The 18,200-nt window shown below is 38.0% G+C and overlaps 2 protein-coding genes across 2 annotated transcripts; both read right to left on the bottom strand.

Moving 5' to 3' along the window:
* Positions 1-5,354: 5,354 nt before the first annotated feature.
* Positions 5,355-6,961, bottom strand: LOC141632868 (uncharacterized). The gene is made up of 3 exons (XM_074445373.1): positions 6,410-6,961; positions 6,131-6,320; positions 5,355-5,788 (listed from the first exon to the last, which is right to left on the bottom strand). Exons 1-3 carry the CDS (start codon positions 6,959-6,961, stop codon positions 5,355-5,357), a joined length of 1,176 nt encoding a protein of 391 aa, XP_074301474.1.
* A 28-nt stretch (positions 6,962-6,989) lies between these two features.
* LOC141632867 (uncharacterized) lies at positions 6,990-8,520 on the bottom strand. The gene is made up of 4 exons (XM_074445372.1): positions 8,127-8,520; positions 7,875-8,039; positions 7,426-7,790; positions 6,990-7,289 (listed from the first exon to the last, which is right to left on the bottom strand). The coding sequence occupies exons 1-4, from the start codon at positions 8,518-8,520 to the stop codon at positions 6,990-6,992; spliced, it is 1,224 nt and encodes a 407-aa protein (XP_074301473.1).
* Between the last annotated feature and the right edge of the window lie 9,680 nt (positions 8,521-18,200).

Here is an 18,200-nt window from a genome sequence, read left to right as displayed (position 1 = left end):
GGGTGAATCAGCATAACTCTCTGGATTTTCTTCTTCAATTGGGGTAGGAACTCCTGGAATTTTTTCAAATCTCTCATGAAGTTTTTGGATTTCTTGGAGCATAGCCATCGAAATGACCGTGTTAATCTGATCTGATGAGGTCTCTTCATTTTGGAGTTCTCCTGAGTCTGTCTCTTCTCCTGCTTTGGACTTTGATGGAGTAGGAGTACCCATATTGGAGAAATCAATGTTCCTTATGATTGAGGAGAATGGTGTGCCAGGCTGGACTTTCAACTTTGATCCTGAAGCTTTTTCTCCCAGCTGTATTTTTAGGCTGGATTCTGATTCTTTCAATTTTGCCACTTCTGCTTCAGCCTGGACCATTTTTTGTTTCAGTTGTTCCATCTCCAACAACTGTTGTTTGGCAGCAGCTAATTGTTGCTCAACGCTATCTCCTGCCATCTTTTCTTAGTTTTTTTGTGGTGTTTAGTTATGGTCTTTCATTATTTTTGAGCTAGATGCCCCACGGTGGGCGCCAATTGTTTTGGCAGGGTTTTTACTGATCTAGATTGTCTTGCCAGGGATTTATATGTAGGGTGATCTAACTCAAACAACTCGCCTGATTGGTATAGTTAAGTGCAAAATGAACTAATAAATAATGACACAAAGATTTTCATACGTGGAAAAACCCTGGGAATAAGGGAAAAAACCACGGGCACCAAGCCAGGAGTGATTGTTACTATGGTTTTGGATAGCCTGTGAGTATTGTTATATCGGGCGTGATAAGGCGAATAGATTGCTTAAGAATATAAAAATATAAGTAAAAGTAAGGGTATATCTGATGATCCTTCTGATCTTCTCTTCTTTTCTATTTATAGCTGATCTCTCCTTCCCTCTTATGCCGTTTAGGGTTTCCTGGTAAATAGGGAATGTGCCCTATTTACCCGGAGGTGGTTGCCTTTTGATTAGCCGTTGCTTTGACTGCTTCCTATATCATAGCTTTCTGGAATTGGTCTTCCTTTTTTGTAGGGAATATCTATCAACTGCCTGTTTGTCGCCTGCAGTGGCCTGGTGCTTTTCCTTTTCAGGCTGTTGGTTATCTTTCGCCCGTCTTTCATCAACTCCTGCTTGGTGCCTATCCGTGTTTGAATAAATGCCTGGTTTCATATGTCTTTTGCTTGGAACTTGTCTTTGGATGTCGCCTGGCCTTCGTCAGGTCAGGCAGAATAATTTTGGGCCCAACAATTATTCAAAAATAATCAAACAGGCATTTATTCAGGTAAAACCATACGTGTTGTTGCTTTTGATGAGGGGGCACATAGGGTTGTTGCTGCGGAGGTGGAGTTGGATTTAGGACATTCTGGCTACTCCACCTCAGGTTGGGATGAACATTAGGCTCATAGTAGGTGTTTGTCTGCCTATAATGTTGAAAGGCAGCACAAGACTCAAAGGGACTAGGACAATTATTCGAAACGTGTCCCTCAGCTCCGCACCTTTCACAGACGAAAGGACCGTCTGACACAACATTTACTTGGTAAATACCTCCCTTTGAAGCTCCTCCCAGTTCAACTTGTCAAATCTCGCAGTGAGAGCTTCAAGTGCAGCTACAGAAGGAGATTCGGCACTCCTTCTTTGATTCCCTCTGGAATTCCCATACTCAGCCTTGTGGGTGGCTAGATCATCAATGATCTTCCACCCCTTGGTTTCTCCCAAATTCTCAGCAAATCGGCCCTTTGCTGCAGATCCAAAATAGCCCTCGATCGTCATACTGACCCATTATAGAATCGATTTTGCACAAGCTCCATTTTTCGAACCCATGGTGCGGTATGGTTCGCACCAACTTCTTAAAACGGACCCATGCTTCGTATAAGTTCTCGTCCGGCCCTTGTTTAAAGCTCGTGATTTGAGCTCTAATTGCATTGGTCTTTGAGGCAGAAAAATATTTCTTGTAGAAAGCTAAAGCCAATGAATTCCAATCGGTGATCCCATGAACGGCTCGGTCCAGATCTCTATACCACTCCCTTGAAGCATCACGAAGGGAGAATATAAACATAGTCTCCTTGATCTAGTCTTGGGTCATGCCGGTTGGTGGGGGTATGGAACAGCAGTAGTCAATAAATGTCTCCATATGCTTAGCTGCATCTTCATTTGCAGCTCCCCCGAACTGGTTTCTCTCAACCATATTAATGTATGAAGGCTTTGGTTCGAACTTCCTGTCATCTCCTGGTAATTGAACCCCTTATATAAATTTTAAATTGTCGGCTCAGAATGACTAGCTATACTCGCTTCCTCGGCCATGACTGGAATTTACGGAGAAGTGACTGTCTCGGTGAAGAAGTGGAAACGGGTGAAGAATGTGGGTCTTCCTCGAACAGCTCGTTCTCGTAATAGCTTGACAGAGTACTCAGCTCTTCCTCTGTCGGTAATACCCTTTTTGATCGTCTCAACTCGCGCAAAGATTTCTCAATCTCAGGGTTGAATGGTACTAGTTCACCACCCTGTGACCTGCGCATAAGAGGAAACTACAAAAAGAATATAAGAAAAGTTTAAGGAACGGATGTTCCTTAAACTGAGAAAGACTAAATTAAAACAACTAAAAATTAGAACTATTGCCTCCCCGGCAACGGCGCCAAAATTTGATACCCGTCATTGTGAGTACCAAAAATAAGATTTATAATTTCCTATTAAGACTAACCTAGGCTAGTGGTAACAGGTCGAACCACAAGGAGGCGGGACGTAATTTCTAATTTGTCTAATTCTAGTCTAAGGTAACGAGTGTATGGGTTGAGTTGAATTGGTCTATAGCTAAGAATAGATAAAGACAATAAACTAAAAAGACGGATTAAACAGATAAAGAAGGGGTACTAGGATGGTCGGTTCATTACAGCTTCGGCGGCAGCATACTAAGTCGGTCTGAATCAAACACAAGTGAGGCGAGAAAACAAGAGATTCTCTCGGTCCACTCTTAACAGATAACATCTTTCGATCTCGCTATAAGTCCCTAATATCACTAATACTGACTCTCGTCCTGAAAAGTGACTAACGGTCTAAACTATACCTATCTTTCGATCTCAGCACAGTTTAGTCATTTTAATTGGTGGTCTAACAACTGTCCCTATCTTTCGATCTAATGGGTCAGTTATAAATTAAGCATCTAACTGGTCGCATGCATTCGATTCGTTAAATACAACATTAAAATCAATTAAAATGAAAGGTAACCTCACGTGGTCAGTCGATCGACCAGGTATGGCGGTCGATCGACTGACACGCGAGTTCAGTCCAAAACAATACTACGCCGCCTACGCTATAATTCGCCTACATCCTAGCACAATTGATTTAGCTACTCATGCTAAAGGTGATAACAACAATAAAACTAGGGCATAAAAGTACTGAATTCATAATTAAAGCGGTAAGACAAACAATTAACATGCAATGATAAAATGGTTTCGGGAATCTAACTAGCAATTCTATACTAATAACGAGATAGAAGTGAATTGAAATAGGGCAGAAGAATACCGAGAATAGCAGAAGAATGATTAAGAACAAGAGCGAAAATTCCAATGCTAAACAATATTCCAAACCCTAATTATTTCTAAGAACCGTATGTAAAACTTAATGTAAAAACTTGATGTTTTCAAACTGATGTTTCTAGGTTACGTTATATAGCAACTAACGTAACTTTATTTCCTAAACCTAACATAACTTTAGGCTTCAAGATTCACGGTCTTTTAATTCTCGTCTGGAATAGCAGTTTGGTCGATCGACTGAGAACGGCAGTCGATCGACTGAATAGCAATGAACAGTGGCTTCTGGAACCCGATGGTTGGTCGATCGACTGATGGTAGTGGTCGATCGACCGCTTGAGCTGCTACTTGACTTCTATAATAGCGTGGATTTGTCTTTTGGGCCTTGAATTGCGCACCAAGCTCGTTCCTTAAGCGAATACTTCACGTCAAATATAATGCAAGATACTCGGGGATGGATTTAGCTCGATTTCCGCTGGATTCTTCACATTTCTGCAATAATGTACAAAAATACGGAAGTAGACGGAAATAGGGAGAAATGTAGCATAAACTAAATGAATGAGCTCTGAAATGCGTGTAAAATGGGATGTAAAACATCATATAAAAGACACGCATCAAATACCATGTGTATCCGGTAGTTATACAATGTGTATCTGGGGTGGTATTTTGTGTATCCCCACCACCACCACCACCACCTCCACCGCCACCGCACCACCACCACCGCCACCACTGCCACCAATACCACACCATCACCACTGCCACCAGTACCACCACTGCTATACCGCTGCCGCTACCACCACCACAAATTAAAAAATGTATCTGCCAATATGATAAAGTGTATCTGACATGAATTTTCATGTACCTAACCTTATCTTCATTAATGACCACTTGATATCGCCGATCACCGACCTTACCCACGTCGGTTATATTCCCGGTAACCATTCTCATCTCCACCCCAATGACGCCGACCACTGTTGTCACCCTTATTCTCATCTCCACGACCACGCCTACTCCAATTACTCATGTTAAATCGACCACCACCAACCCCAGATCCACCATTGTATAGAGCTCGCCCACGTTTGTGACTCATTACTCTCTCGTCTTCCTCGCTCTACGGCCTTAATCAATCACCAACATCGTGGCAATTAGCGCCATAACCACCTTTGATCTACTCTTTTTATACAACTTCCTCTCTTCAATAGATCTACGAAAAGAAGGGTAGATTTTCAGAAAACAACCGGTTCAACACCCATTTTAAGCCTCGGGTGCATAAACTAACGGCATTTTATGGAAAACTTCCAGTCAGATGCAGTCCATTTCGGCCGACAATGGATCTAATTGTGGTGGTGGTGCGGCCAGTAGGTGGAGAAATTGACAGGAGAAAGGAAAGCAAACGAAATGGACAGTGATGGTAGAGTTGCAGTGATGCGCCAACGAGGTTTATGCCGGAGCTCCGGCGACCATGCTGGTGCCTGACATGACAACGTATGGTACTGGTGATGGAAAAGGGTAAGTGAGGTTAAGAGTTTGGGGATTGAGTTTACGAGGGAGAGGAGAGATATTAGTGAGATACAAGGGGTTTATTAGTGAGATATAAGTTGGCAATTTTGGTTTTTATTTAATTTGTACAGTTCGCACCGAACTTTAAGTTCGCATGTGTGTGTGTATATATATATATATATATATATATATATATATATATATATATATATATATATATATATATATATATATATATATATATATATATATATATATATATATATATATATATATATATATATATATATATATATAAAGTTCTTATAAGTCGTTCATATATTTTGAGTCCATAAGTCCCTCCCACTACCCTTAGATCATGCTTGGTGGGTGCTTGAGATTGAAAGTAAGAAACACACTTAACACCTTAGAAGTGTATACATAATCTGTGAACAGATGCTCATGAGACTCAGGAGCTGCTTCACACAAGAAACATCTATTAGAGCTGCACAGGCTCAGTCTTGCTAATTTAACACGAGTATTAAGAGCCTTGCCCTGAACCAACCATCCTATAAAAGCCTGCTTAGGTATATTCCATGAACTCCAAACATCAGAGTACCATTGGACAGGGGGGTGTGTACCCTGTAACCAATAGTATCCAGAACTAACAGTGTAACCAGTACCATTAGGTTGCCCATTCCAGTGATGACCCTGATAACCACCAGACAGAAGCTCCCTAGTTTTACAAATATTCCTCCAGTTCCAATTAGAATCTGGAGGTGGATGATAGTTAGACCAGTCAGCTCCTTTGAGGTAAACATGATCAATCCATAAGACCTATAACCTATCTGCTTTAGTATATAGCCAGTGCACCAACTTTCCCACACTAGCCACATTCCACACCCCAGGATTTTTAATCCCTAGTCATCCTTCCTTCTTAGTATGGCAAATATCATTCCAAGCAACCAAAGGAGCCCTATTGTATTCAGTGCTATTGTCCCATAAAAAATTCCTACAAATAGCTTCAATTTGATGAATCACACACTTAGGAATAAGAAAGATAGATGCCCAATAGTTATGCAAGGTATTCAGCACATTATTAATAAGGACCAGTCTTCCTGCATAGCTGAGCTTCCTTGCCCCAATACCTCTAATTTTCCTTACAATTTTATCAGTGAGAATTTTACAATCCCTCCTTAAAAGCCTGCCAGGTTGAATAGGGACTCCCAAGTATTTAAAAGGCAGTGCACCTTCCTGGAACCCTGAGACCTGAATGATATCAGCTTTCAAAGTAGCAGCTACTCCATTGAAGACAACCTCAGACTTGGCAGCATTGACCTAGAAGCTGCAGAGAAGGTAGCCATAACTCTAAGGAGCAACATGATAGACTGACTGTCCCCTTTGCAAAACATCATTAAATCATCAACAAACAGAAGATGAGTCAGTTTAATACTCTTGCATAAGGGATGATATCTGAAATGCCAAGTATTAGCAGCATACTGCATAATTCTTGAGAGATACTCCATATAAATGCCAAATAAGAGAGGAGAAATAGGGTCCCCTTGCCTTAAACCCCTCTTTCCAGGGAAATAGCCAAAATGAGCACCATTCAAGTTCAAAGTGTAGGTAGGAGAAGTAAGACAAGCCATTATCAACTGATGGAATTTAGGAGGAAACTTAAGAGCTGACATCATTTGATCCACAAACTTCCACTCTATAGTATCATAAGCCTTCTGCAAATCCAATTTAAACATACACCTAGGAGAAGCCATACCCCTATTGTAAAGCCTAACCAAATCTTGACAAATAAGGATGTTTTCAAGGATGCTTCTCCCTTTAACAAAGGCTCCTTGATTCCTGCTGATGATATCAGGCAAAATCACAGCAAGCCTAGCACACAGCAGCTTAGATATAGTTTTGTAAAGCACATTACAATAGGAAATAGGTCTATAGTGCTTAACAGTATCAGGTCTTTCCATCTTAGGGATAAGAGTAATGATGGTAGCATTAATCTGAGTCAACAATTTGCCAGTAGCAAAGAAATTTTGTCTTGCAAAGACAAATCTCATCACCAATAATCTCCCAAGCATCTCTAAAAAATTGACTCCCATAACCATCAGGTCCAGGGGATTTCCCCTTAGGGATGCTAAACAAACACTGCTTAACCTCCTCAGCAGTAACAGGCTTGTTCAAGATATTCCAATGTTCAGCAGTACAACAAGCTCCATTCCTCACAACAGTCAGGTTCACTCTCTCAGTCTCAGTCTGAGACCCCAGAAGAGATTGATAATATTCAAGGAAAGCAGCCTGAATAGAGTCACCATCAGTGCAAGGTCTTCCAGTCATATCCTCAATTTGGAACACCTTATTAAGATAAATTCTTTTTTTTGATAGCATGGTGAAAGTAATTAGTATTTAGGTCTCTTTCCAAAGACCACTGGACCTTGGTTTTCTGAATAAAAAAACTATCCCTAGCTGAGATAAGTTCCTTCAAGTCATGGGCCATATCCATCTCCTGCTGTAGTAAAACAATGTCACCAGGGTTCTCAACCAGAAGCTTCTGAATATTTTCAAGGGCCACAGTTGCAATAGTAGTGTTGTTTTCTATATCAGAAAAACAGCACTTATTCAGACTTTTCAAAGCAGGTTTCAAAGCTTTCAGCTTCTTAATAATAGAAAACATCTTTGTCTCTTGAACATGAATGCTCCACACATTCCCAACAATATTTTTAAACTGACTAGCAGAGCCCCACATATTAAAATACTTGAAGGTTTTCTTACCCCCCAAAGTAGAGTGAGTAGTCAATACTGTGCAGGGGCAGTGGTCAAACAAACCCTCAGGATAAAAGTGTGCATAATTATCCCCAAAGCCATCCAGCTAAGCTTGATTACCCATTGCCCTATCCAACCTGCTATAGACTCTATCAGCAGGGTTTTGCTTATTAGACCAGGTAAACAGAGCACCTGTAGAGGGTATATCATCCATGCCACAGATAGAAACACAATCCTGGAAGTGCTGCATTTCAGCATCAGTAGTGTTACCCCCTAATCTTTCTACTGGTGACAAAACAGTATTAAAATCCCCTAACCACACGTCAAATGACGAAAAATAGCGGGTTTGTTTAAAAAGTCATGGTGCATTACAGTCAAGGGAAATCTCTTTCAAAATATTCCATAAAGCCACCCTTTCCTCCAGACCATTAAAAGCATAAATCATTGTGAGCTTGAAGGTCTTATTATCAGCTCTAGATGTTACCACCATATGAATATGCTGAGCACTGTAGGAAATAAAGTTAACATCAAAACAGTCTGGCTTCCATAAAATCCAAATCCTACCTCCTTTATGCCAACTGCAGTTAGTGGAAATGCTCCAACCATCACAAATTGAAGTGGGTTTATTCAAGAGAGTTCCAGGTTTCAGCTTAGTTTCTAGTAAGCCAAACAATCCCACTCCATTATTGTGCAAAAACCATTTAACCACCTTCTGCTTATTCAGGTCATTAAGACCCCTAACATTCCAAAAACCTATGCTATGCATTGAGAGTGTCCTCAGGGGGGTCCTTGCCACTCTCTACTACCCCCCCCCCCCCCTAGAAGCATTAGAGTTATTCAGAGCATCTGAAAAGGAATACTTACTAAATTTGGCAGATAATCTTGGGTTATTTAACATAAATACTCCAAACTATTGTCCCCCTTCTCAAAATACTACGAACTTTAATTTAACTTACAATAAACTATAGTATTAACCCTCTCTTCCCGTATTATACTGAGGTAACTAGCCACCTGTTTAGCAAACTTTTTTTTTCTTTTGCTAAATATTATACGCATTATCACCATCAACATTAGTAAACCATCCAAACCAATTCATCTCACTCACGCCTAATATCAGGAACCTTTGACCTTTGTTATATCCCTGTCATCATCTTCTCAAATTTATCAAACCAAAGTCATTCCCTTTATTATCCTTAAAAACCCACTCATGACATACACTACCAATATCATCAGCAAATCAATATCACAACCGTCATCGTCCACCCATAACTTATGCGCAAATCACGGACAGCCTAAGCTCAACAATCGACCGTCATAATGACCACCCCCACGACTCCCCAAGCCCCAAATTAATATTTATCCCCAAATTGATTTGGGGACAAGGGTTTTATAAATTTAAATCAATTGTTGGTTGAGGGGTACATGACGACGACAAAGAGGAAGGACTATTCGAGGATGCACAAGGTAGCAGTCGTGGTGGTCGACGGTAGGAAAGCGAGGCACGGCGTCCAACGGTAGGAAGGCGGGGAAGCGCTGGTCGTGACTTCTATTTTATAGATGGAGTGTAGAAGAGGATGCGAAGGTGAAGAATGGTGGTCGACGGTTGAATATGGCAGCGAAATATGGGTGGTTGTGGTGAATGATGGTTGAGAATGCTGTGGTGGTGGTTAAGAATGCTGTGGGTGGAGAATGGTGGCCGTGGCGAAATATGGGTGGCGGTGGTAAAAAAATGGGCAGTAGGTGGTTGAGGATGGTGTGGGTGGTGGTTGAGAGGGTGATGCATGTATGGATGGTAATAGAATCTAAAAGGGTGATGTATAGGTTGGAATGGTAGAGAGAGCCAGATAGGTGATTTAAATTGAAAAAAATACATGAGGGAAGTAGTATAATGAAGAAGATGAAGTTGTGGGTTGGAGGAAAGTTGAGTATAAAAAAAATTAACAGGGAGGGAGTTGGGTATAAGAAGGGACAGTAATGGAGGTAAGTTTGGGTGGAAGAATATGAGGTTGTGGATCCTGTGTAAGGTTTACCTGTTGCTCTAGGTTAAAAAGGAGGCAATTCTATTCAAAGCATAGGGATGTAATAGTTGGGTATATTACTAGTTAAATTAAAGTTTGGAGTATTTTAAGAAGGGGGGCAATAGTTTGGAGTATTCATGTTAAATAACCCGATAATCTTACCCCCACAACATTCTCCTGCCTATTCAATCCCATAATATTCTTTGCTGGAGTAGATTATATAGGTACAGATCTAACTGTGTGAAGAGGAGGAAAATTGGTAGGTGTTAAAACGGGAGAATTGCTCACAGGATTCACAACAGCTACTTGAACCTTGTCTATTTGAACAGGCTTCCAAACCTGTTTGGTCTTTTGTTTTGGTTTTGAAGGTTTCTTAACTGGTTTCTTAAACTGTGTAGCATTATGCCCTATCCCATTACAGCTAGTACATGAGATAGGTTTCCACTCATACTCTACAGGCACAAAAACCAGTTTCCCTGATTCATCCAAGAACTTGACTTTTGCAGGTAAGGCCTGGTCCATAGCCAATTCCACCATAACCCTAGCATAGCTAAGCCTAACTTTATCATGAGTGTCTTGGTCCTTTTTAACAAACTTACCCACTAATCCAGCAATTGCTGGTAAACAACTTCCCCAAAATTTCAGAGGAACATTAAACAGTTTCACCCATACAGGAACAACATCAACTTTTGCCTTGACAAGCTCCATATCCACAGTCCATGGCTTAATAACAATAGGCTTGTTATCATAGAGATAATATCCAGACTGCAACAGAGCATCCCTATCCTCATTCTTAGTAAATCTAACAAGAAACAATCCATTATCCAAAAACGAGACTCGTTCCACTCTAAACCTACCCCAGACATTATAAATATAATCCTCAACCAAAGCCCATGAAGGGTTTGCACCCAAGATGTAACACATAACAGAATGAGACCAAAAATCTACATCTGTTTTGATGTCCTCATGGGTAAACTGTAAGAGCTCATCAGAAGCTTCCTCCTCATGGATAGTTGGCAGAACAAGGATGTCCTTTCCTCCATGACGAAGTAGCCAACCTTCCTGCAGGTCCTCGTCCTCCTCAGTGACATCCTGCACTTCATATTCAGACAACTGTAATACAGGGATACCCATAATATCCTGCATCGAACGAGTTTTCCGCGCATCAGAGGAAGAGGGAGCCTCAAAGGTAGTAACTTTAGGACGTTCATGGCTTCTACTATGGATATTGATACTTTTTTGTGATTTTTGAGCAGATTTTAGTGAAGAAGAAGAGGTCATTAATGGAGAAAAACGGTTTTGTTGAGTAGCCTTAACTGCCGTCATTGTGGAAATTGATGAAGATTTTAGGTTAGAAAAATCGCTTTCTCTCTCATCCTCTCTCTCTCTTTAACCAAGACGATCTTGTAAAATTATTTTCATCCGCGAAATTAGGAAACACGAAATAACACACTTAACACTAATTAATTCACTTCTCTCTAGTTTTAATAATACATTTACTAATTCATTATCATACACAATTAACACCACCTTTTGTCTTATACTTCAAAGTTTATGAAAATTTTGTTAACACTTTTTCTGTTTCGATTTTTTCGTTTTTTTTTAGACAAGTTTTCGACATTTTAGGATTTTACGAGTGCAATTCTAACAGTTAAAAGTGTAACTTTAATCTACGAAGCGGTTTTGACGGATATTATTTTGAAATTTGTAATTTTAAGGAATGTTTACGAGAATTTTGCGTTTTACGAGTCTAACTTCAGCCTTTTTTGAGTGATTTTGACGAATAATTTTGAATTTTTGTAATTTTATCACAATGTATTGTAATTTTATCACAACTTATTGTAATTTTAGCATTTTACGAGTGTTATTTTAACGATAAAAAGTGTTATTTTAGTACAGAAAAGTGTAATTTCAGTCCAATGAGAGTGTTATTTTAGTCCAGGAAAGTGTAATTTTAGTCCAGCAAAGTTTAATTTCAATCCACTGAGAATGTAATTTCAATCCATTGAGAATGTAATTTCAGTCCATTGAGAGTGTAACATTAGTACAATGAGAATATAACCAAGTCCATTGAGAGAAATAAGTGTAATTCTAATGGATATAAGTGTATTTCTAGCAGAAAAACTGTAATTTTAGCAGAAAAAAGTCTAATTTTAGCAAATAAAAGTGTAATTCTAGCAGAAAAAAGTGTAATTCCAAGGATAAAAAGTGTAATTTTAGCAGAAGAAGTGTAATTCTAACAGAAAAAAGTGTAATTTTAACGGAAAAAAGTGTAATTTTAACAGAAGAAGTGTAATTCTAACAGAAAAAAGTGTAATTTTAACGGAAAAAAGTATAATTTTAACACGAAAAAAATGTAATTTTAATAGAGAAAAATGTAATTCTAATAGAAAAAAGTGTAATTTTAATGGAGAAAAGTGTAACTTTAATAATAGAACTTTAATGGATAATAGTGTAATTTTAATGGATAAAAGTGTAATTTTAATGGAGAAAAGTGTAATTCCAATGGATAAAAGTGTAATTTTAATGGAGAAAATGTAACTTTAATAGAAAAAATAAAAAATGATATTATGTGAATTTATTTTCAAAAATTACATCTAAAATTTAAAAATTATACCTAATGTCATATTTATTTGCAACCGCCTACACATGTAACTTTAACACAACTCCCGAACACCACCAATCTTTATAGATCTAACATTAAAATAAAAGTACCTTTAAAAAAAAGACGAATTTTGAAAAAAAAAAATAACAGGAGATTTGAGAAATATAAAAAAATAAGAAACATTTATTACCCTCTAAAAGGTAGATCTTAAAAATGGAACTCGAAAAAAAAACGATTTAAATTTGGATCTTAAAAACGAAAATTCAGTAAACCAACAAAAAAAAATTAAAGAACATAAAAAACAGAGATTTGAAGAGAGGAGAGGAGAAAGAAAAACAAAAACAAAAAAAATCAAAAATACGAGATTTGAAGGGAGAAGAAGACAAAGGAGAGGATATTTCCACAATTAATAATAAAAAAAAACAAATAAATAAAGTTTCAGATCTGGAAAAAGTAGCGTGGGGTTGAGGTGATGTCGTGAAGTCGTGGGGGTGGATGGTGGTGGTCGTGGGGGTCCTCGGGTGTGGTGTAGCGTGGTGGTGGCGGGGCTGGCGGGTTGTATGGCGGCAAATTTGGTTGGCGTGGAGGCCGGTGGTTGTGAAGAGGGAGGTGGGGTGTATGGTGGGGGAGGTGGCCGGTAGTGGTGGGGGTCGGGAGGGAGGCTGGTGGTGGAGTCGGGAGGAGGAGAGGTGGTGGTGGGTCAGTGGGTGTGAGTAATGGATTCGGGTGGTGACTGGTGGCTAGAGGGTGTCAGGGCTATTGGCGGCGAGAAGGGCAAGTGTAGCAGTGGGGGGGTGGCGTGGGGGTGGTGGTGGCCGGTGGGGTGGGGTTGGCGAGGAAAGGAGGGATAAGTTTATGATTTTTTTGGGTTTGAATTTTTTTGGTTTCTGACAAAGAAGGGAGGTTTTTTAGAGAGAATAGGAAATAAATTGTGTTGATGAGAGATAAGAAGATAGGAGGAAAAAGTATATATATTGAATTAGTGGTTAATTAAGTTGAATTAGTAAAAGTAGAGAGATAGAGTGTTAATTAGGCTAATAATCACCATTTTTAGCTTTTAATCTCAACCACCCATCTTCCTCATCCAATAGCTTGGATGAAGACTTATGGACTCACTCTTAATGGGTGGACTTACATGATCCCAATACTATATATATATATATATATATATATATATATATATATATATATATATATATATATATATATATATATATATATATATATATACATAGAGGTAAGATCTAATGAGTCCTCCTCTCAATTTGAGTCCATAAGTCCCTCTAAGGGCCATTGGATGGATTCAATGAATGGTTGAGATGCATTTGATTAAAGGCTATTAAAAAGAAAAGGAAAAAAATGTGGATGGTTGGATTGAGATGGGTGGTTGAGATTGAAAATTACCAAAAAAAATTACCACTAATCAAATTTCTATACATTAATTAATTTTTCTTTCTCTCTCTAGCCCCTAATTAATCAGTTTTGAGTTTAAGATTTCAGAAGTGTAAATGTAATGTTGTATGAGTTTTACAAGTGTAAATGTGATGTTTTACGAGTGTATGAGTTTTACAAGTGTAAATGTGATGTTTTACGAGTGTAAATGTAACATTTTAAGAGTGTACATTTTATTTTTTGTGACGGAAATTTTGAATTTATATAATTTTAACATTTTACAAGTGTAAATGTGAAGTTTTACGAGTGTAAATGTAACATTTTTAAGAGTGTAAATTTGATTTTTTGTGACGGAAATTTTCAATTTATATAATTTTAACATTTTACAAGTGTAAATGTGAAGTTTTACGAGTGTAAATGTAACATTTTTAAGAGTGTAAATTTGATTTTTTGTGACGGAAATTTTGAATTTATATAATTTTAACATTTTACAAGTGTAAATGTGAAGTTTTACGAGTGTAAATGTAACATTTTTAAGAGTGTAAATTTGATTTTTTGTGACGGAAATTTTGAATTTATATAATTTTAACATTTTACAAGTGTAAATGTGAAGTTTTACGAGTGTAAATGTAACATTTTTAAGAGTGTAAATTTGATTTTTTGTGACGGAAATTTTGAATTTATATAATTTTAACATTTTACAAGTGTAAATGTGAAGTTTTACGAGTGTAAATGTAACATTTTTAAGAGTGTAAATTTGATTTTTTGTGACGGAAATTTTGAATTTATATAATTTTAACATTTTACAAGTGTAAATGTGAAGTTTTACGAGTGTAAATGTAACATTTTTAAGAGTGTAAATTTGATTTTTTGTGACGGAAATTTTGAATTTATATAATTTTAACATTTTACAAGTGTAAATGTGAAGTTTTACGAGTGTAAATGTAACATTATTAAGAGTGTAAATTTGATTTTTTGTGACGGAAATTTTGAATTTATATAATTTTAACATTTTACAAGTGTAAATGTGAAGTTTTACGAGTGTAAATGTAACATTTTTAGAGTGTAAATTTGATTTTTTGTGACGGAAATTTTGAATTTATGTAATTTTAACAATTTACAAGTGTAAATTTGATGTTTTACGAGTGTAAATGTGGTATTTTATGAGTGTAAATGTAGTATTTTAAGTGTAAATTTGAAAGTTTTAGAGTGTAACTTTAATCCTTTGAGTGTGCCTTTGGTCCTTTATAAGTGTAACTTTTGTCCTTTAAGAGTAAAACTTTAGTCCAACTACCAAAAACACCACCGCCGTCGTCCTCCACCACCAACTCATATCCACACAAAATATGAGTGCAAATCTATATAATTTTAACGAGTGTAAATGTACAGATATACAAGTGTAAATGTAAAGAAATGTGAGTGTAAATGTAAACAAATACAAGTGTAAATGTAAAGAATGTGAGTGTAAATGTAAAGAAATACGAGTGTAAATGTAAAGAAATACGATTGTAAATGTAAAAAAATATGAGTATAATAAATATATTTATTAGATCTAAGAATAAAAATCATGATATGAGTGTAAATGTAAAGAAATACGAGTGTAAATGTAAAGAAATACGAGTGTAAATGTAAAGAAATATGAGTGTAAATGTAAAATATGAGTGTAAATGTAAAGAAATACGAGTGTAAATGTAAAGAAATACGAGTGTAAATGTAAAAAAATACGAGTGTAAATGTAAAGAAATATGAGTGTAAATGTAACAAAATACTATAAATGTAAAAAAATTCGAGTATAAATTTGGAACAATAACAATAACACCAACGAATATTAACAACTAACTTTATTATGAAACTTAATAAAAAAAAATAGATCTTAAAAATACTAAGTATCTATTTTATAGATCTAAGAATAAAAGTAGATCTAAAAATTAAAAGAACAAGCAACAACTATTCGAGTGTATCTATTTTCGAGTCATTAAAATAACAAGCACTGATTCATTAAAAGAACAAGCGAGTCATTAAAAAACAAAACCATGTTAACAGCCATCACCAAAAAAACAAAAAAACGGCATCACCAACAAAAAGTAGTTGCTTGTTCTTTTAATCACCAAATAAAACATAAAACGATAATAGTTGCCATGTTAACAAAATCTGAAAACGATAAATCTGAAAACAATAAACCAAAAAATCAAACGCCATCACCAACACCGTGAGGGGAAATGGCTAGTTGTGCGTCGGGGAAGCGGCATTTTTGGTAGATCTGGGTTCGTGAGGAGAAGTAGCGGCGGTTGTGGTTGTTGGAGGTGCGGTTGTGGTGGTTGTGGTGTTGGAGAAGGGGAGAGGAGGTGCGGGAAATGGTGGTGGTTTTTGTTGTTGTGATGTCGTGGTCGTGGGAGGTGTCGAGGGTGGTGCGTGAGGGTGGCGCGTGAGTGTGAGGGAGGAGGCAGGTGTGTGTGGGGTGGTGCGTGGTGGGAGGCAGGTGCGGGAGTCGGGGTGAGTGAAGGATGTTTTTGTGGGGGATGTGTGGTGGGCGTGGGGTGGGTGTCGGTGTGGGTGGTGGTGGGCCGTAGGGGTGGGCCGTGGGGGTGTGGCTCAGATCTGGAGTGGTGAGGGTGGTGGGTCGGTTGTGGTGAGGATGAGAGGAGGGTGGTGGGTCGGTGGTGGTGCGGTTGGGTGGGCGTGGGTAGGTGGCGGTGGAGGTGGTCGTTGGGTCGGTTAGGTGAGGAAGAGGAAGAGGGGGGAATTTTTTTTTTGAATTATTTGGTTTTTGAGTTTTGTTGGATTTTTGAGAGGAGTTGATTTTTTTTGGTTTTTAGAAAGAAGAGGGGGAGGATAATTGTGAGATGAGAGAGAAGTGAGTGGAAAAAGAAGGCTTTTATAGTGCAATTAGGGTTTGATTAGTGATGGTAGAGAGGGAAAGGGATTAATTAGCATCCATCCCCTTATTTTAGCCTTAATCCCACCTTTTTCCCCTTCAATCTCAACCTCCCATCTCATCTTTTCAATGGCCCTAAAGAGGACTTAGGGACTCAATGAAATTGGATGGACTCACTTGATCTCTTCTCTATACACATATACATATATATATATATATATATATATATATATATATATATATATATATATATATATATATATATATAGATTTAGGATCCGGTGAGAACGATCACTCGGTGAGAACGGTGAGAACGGATATATCTAACCTTTGCATTAAACACTGAAACACAGAAACAATCAAATTTAAAACCCCACCCACTGTTACAATTTCTTTGTTGCAGACCATCTTCCCACGCATTGTCACCGGAGCCAAAATTCCGGCAAGCCACCGTCGTCCATATGGTCGTACACCACTACCGGAGCTCCGATAAGCCACCACTCGTCGTACAACTTCAACAATGTTTCTCTTTCCCTTTCCCCTAACCTCGATCTGCTGCCCTCAACCACTATTGTCGACGTTCGCCGGAAATATACCCTTGCTCGCCGGCGTGATGCTTTTAATGGCGAATCTGATTAGTATTCAAAGAAAAAAAAAAAATCACCAATCCGCATCTTCTATCTTGTCTCTCGTGTACCTCCCTCACTCAATCCTTTCACCTTAAATACCAATATTTAAACCAGACACCAGTTAACATGACCTCCAATGGTCGGACACCAGTTAACATCAAACAATCTGACCATCTCCCCTTCGTTAATTTCACATCTATATCAATGTACCTACACCAATTTTAGATGGATCTAACCACTGTTTTAATGTATCTAACATAGATACACAAAATTAATCACTAGGTACATTAAAATTGGTTTGAGACACATCAATATAGTCATCAGATACATCAATTTCGTGTAAGGGTGACTCGAAATTTAAAGGACTGTTTTAATAGCCAAACTGTCGTCGGCGGTGACAGGGCTTGACGGCGATGTCGAGGCGACGTGTGGTGTTGCCGATGACGACGATGGTTGCTATGACTCCTTGAGGACGGTGGTTCGCTGTCATTATTGATCGTTGTCGGAGCGGCGACATCAGGTCATAAGTAGTCTCGCAATTGATGATTAAATTGTTGTTATGTTGTTTGTTGTCAAGCATTAATTATGATTAGGGTGGTTTGTTGATTGATTAATGGAATTGGGAAATTTTGGGGGGAATGATCGATGGAAGTAATAAATTGGGAAATTATTTTGGGGGGAAATGATCTGACGGGAGTAAATGAAGAGAGCAGGGTAGTGTTTGTTGTTAAATAATTTATATGGGTAGTGTGTTCTCACCGTTCTCACCGAGTGGTCGTTCTCACCGGATCCTACCTCTATATATATATATATATATATATATATATATATATATATATATATATATATATATATAGAACTAGGATCACATGAGTACACCTTATCTTTTTGAGTCCCGTGAGTCCACTTATGTATCACAGGCTCGAC

This window comes from Silene latifolia, chromosome Y (genome assembly GCF_048544455.1).
Source record: "Silene latifolia isolate original U9 population chromosome Y, ASM4854445v1, whole genome shotgun sequence".
Classification (NCBI taxonomy): Eukaryota; Viridiplantae; Streptophyta; class Magnoliopsida; order Caryophyllales; family Caryophyllaceae; genus Silene; species Silene latifolia.
The sequence above is the reverse complement of the archived record's forward strand: the minus strand, read 5'-3'. Positions and strand labels throughout refer to the sequence as shown.

Coding starts and splice junctions, on each gene's coding strand:
- LOC141632868 (XM_074445373.1), bottom strand. CDS start 6,961: ATGGAAAGACCTGATACTGTTAAGCACTATAGACCTATTTCCTATTGT. Junction 6,321..6,409: donor AACTGACTCATCTTCTGTTT/GTTGATGATTTA, acceptor TGCAGCTTCTAG/GTCAATGCTGCCAAGTCTGA. Junction 5,789..6,130: donor AATTGTAAGGAAAATTAGAG/GTATTGGGGCAA, acceptor TTTACCTCAAAG/GAGCTGACTGGTCTAACTAT.
- LOC141632867 (XM_074445372.1), bottom strand. CDS start 8,520: ATGCATAGCATAGGTTTTTGGAATGTTAGGGGTCTTAATGACCTGAAT. Junction 7,791..7,874: donor CAGGTTGGATAGGGCAATGG/GTAATCAAGCTT, acceptor GCCCCTGCACAG/TATTGACTACTCACTCTACT. Junction 7,290..7,425: donor TTTTTATTCAGAAAACCAAG/GTCCAGTGGTCT, acceptor GACTCTATTCAG/GCTGCTTTCCTTGAATATTA.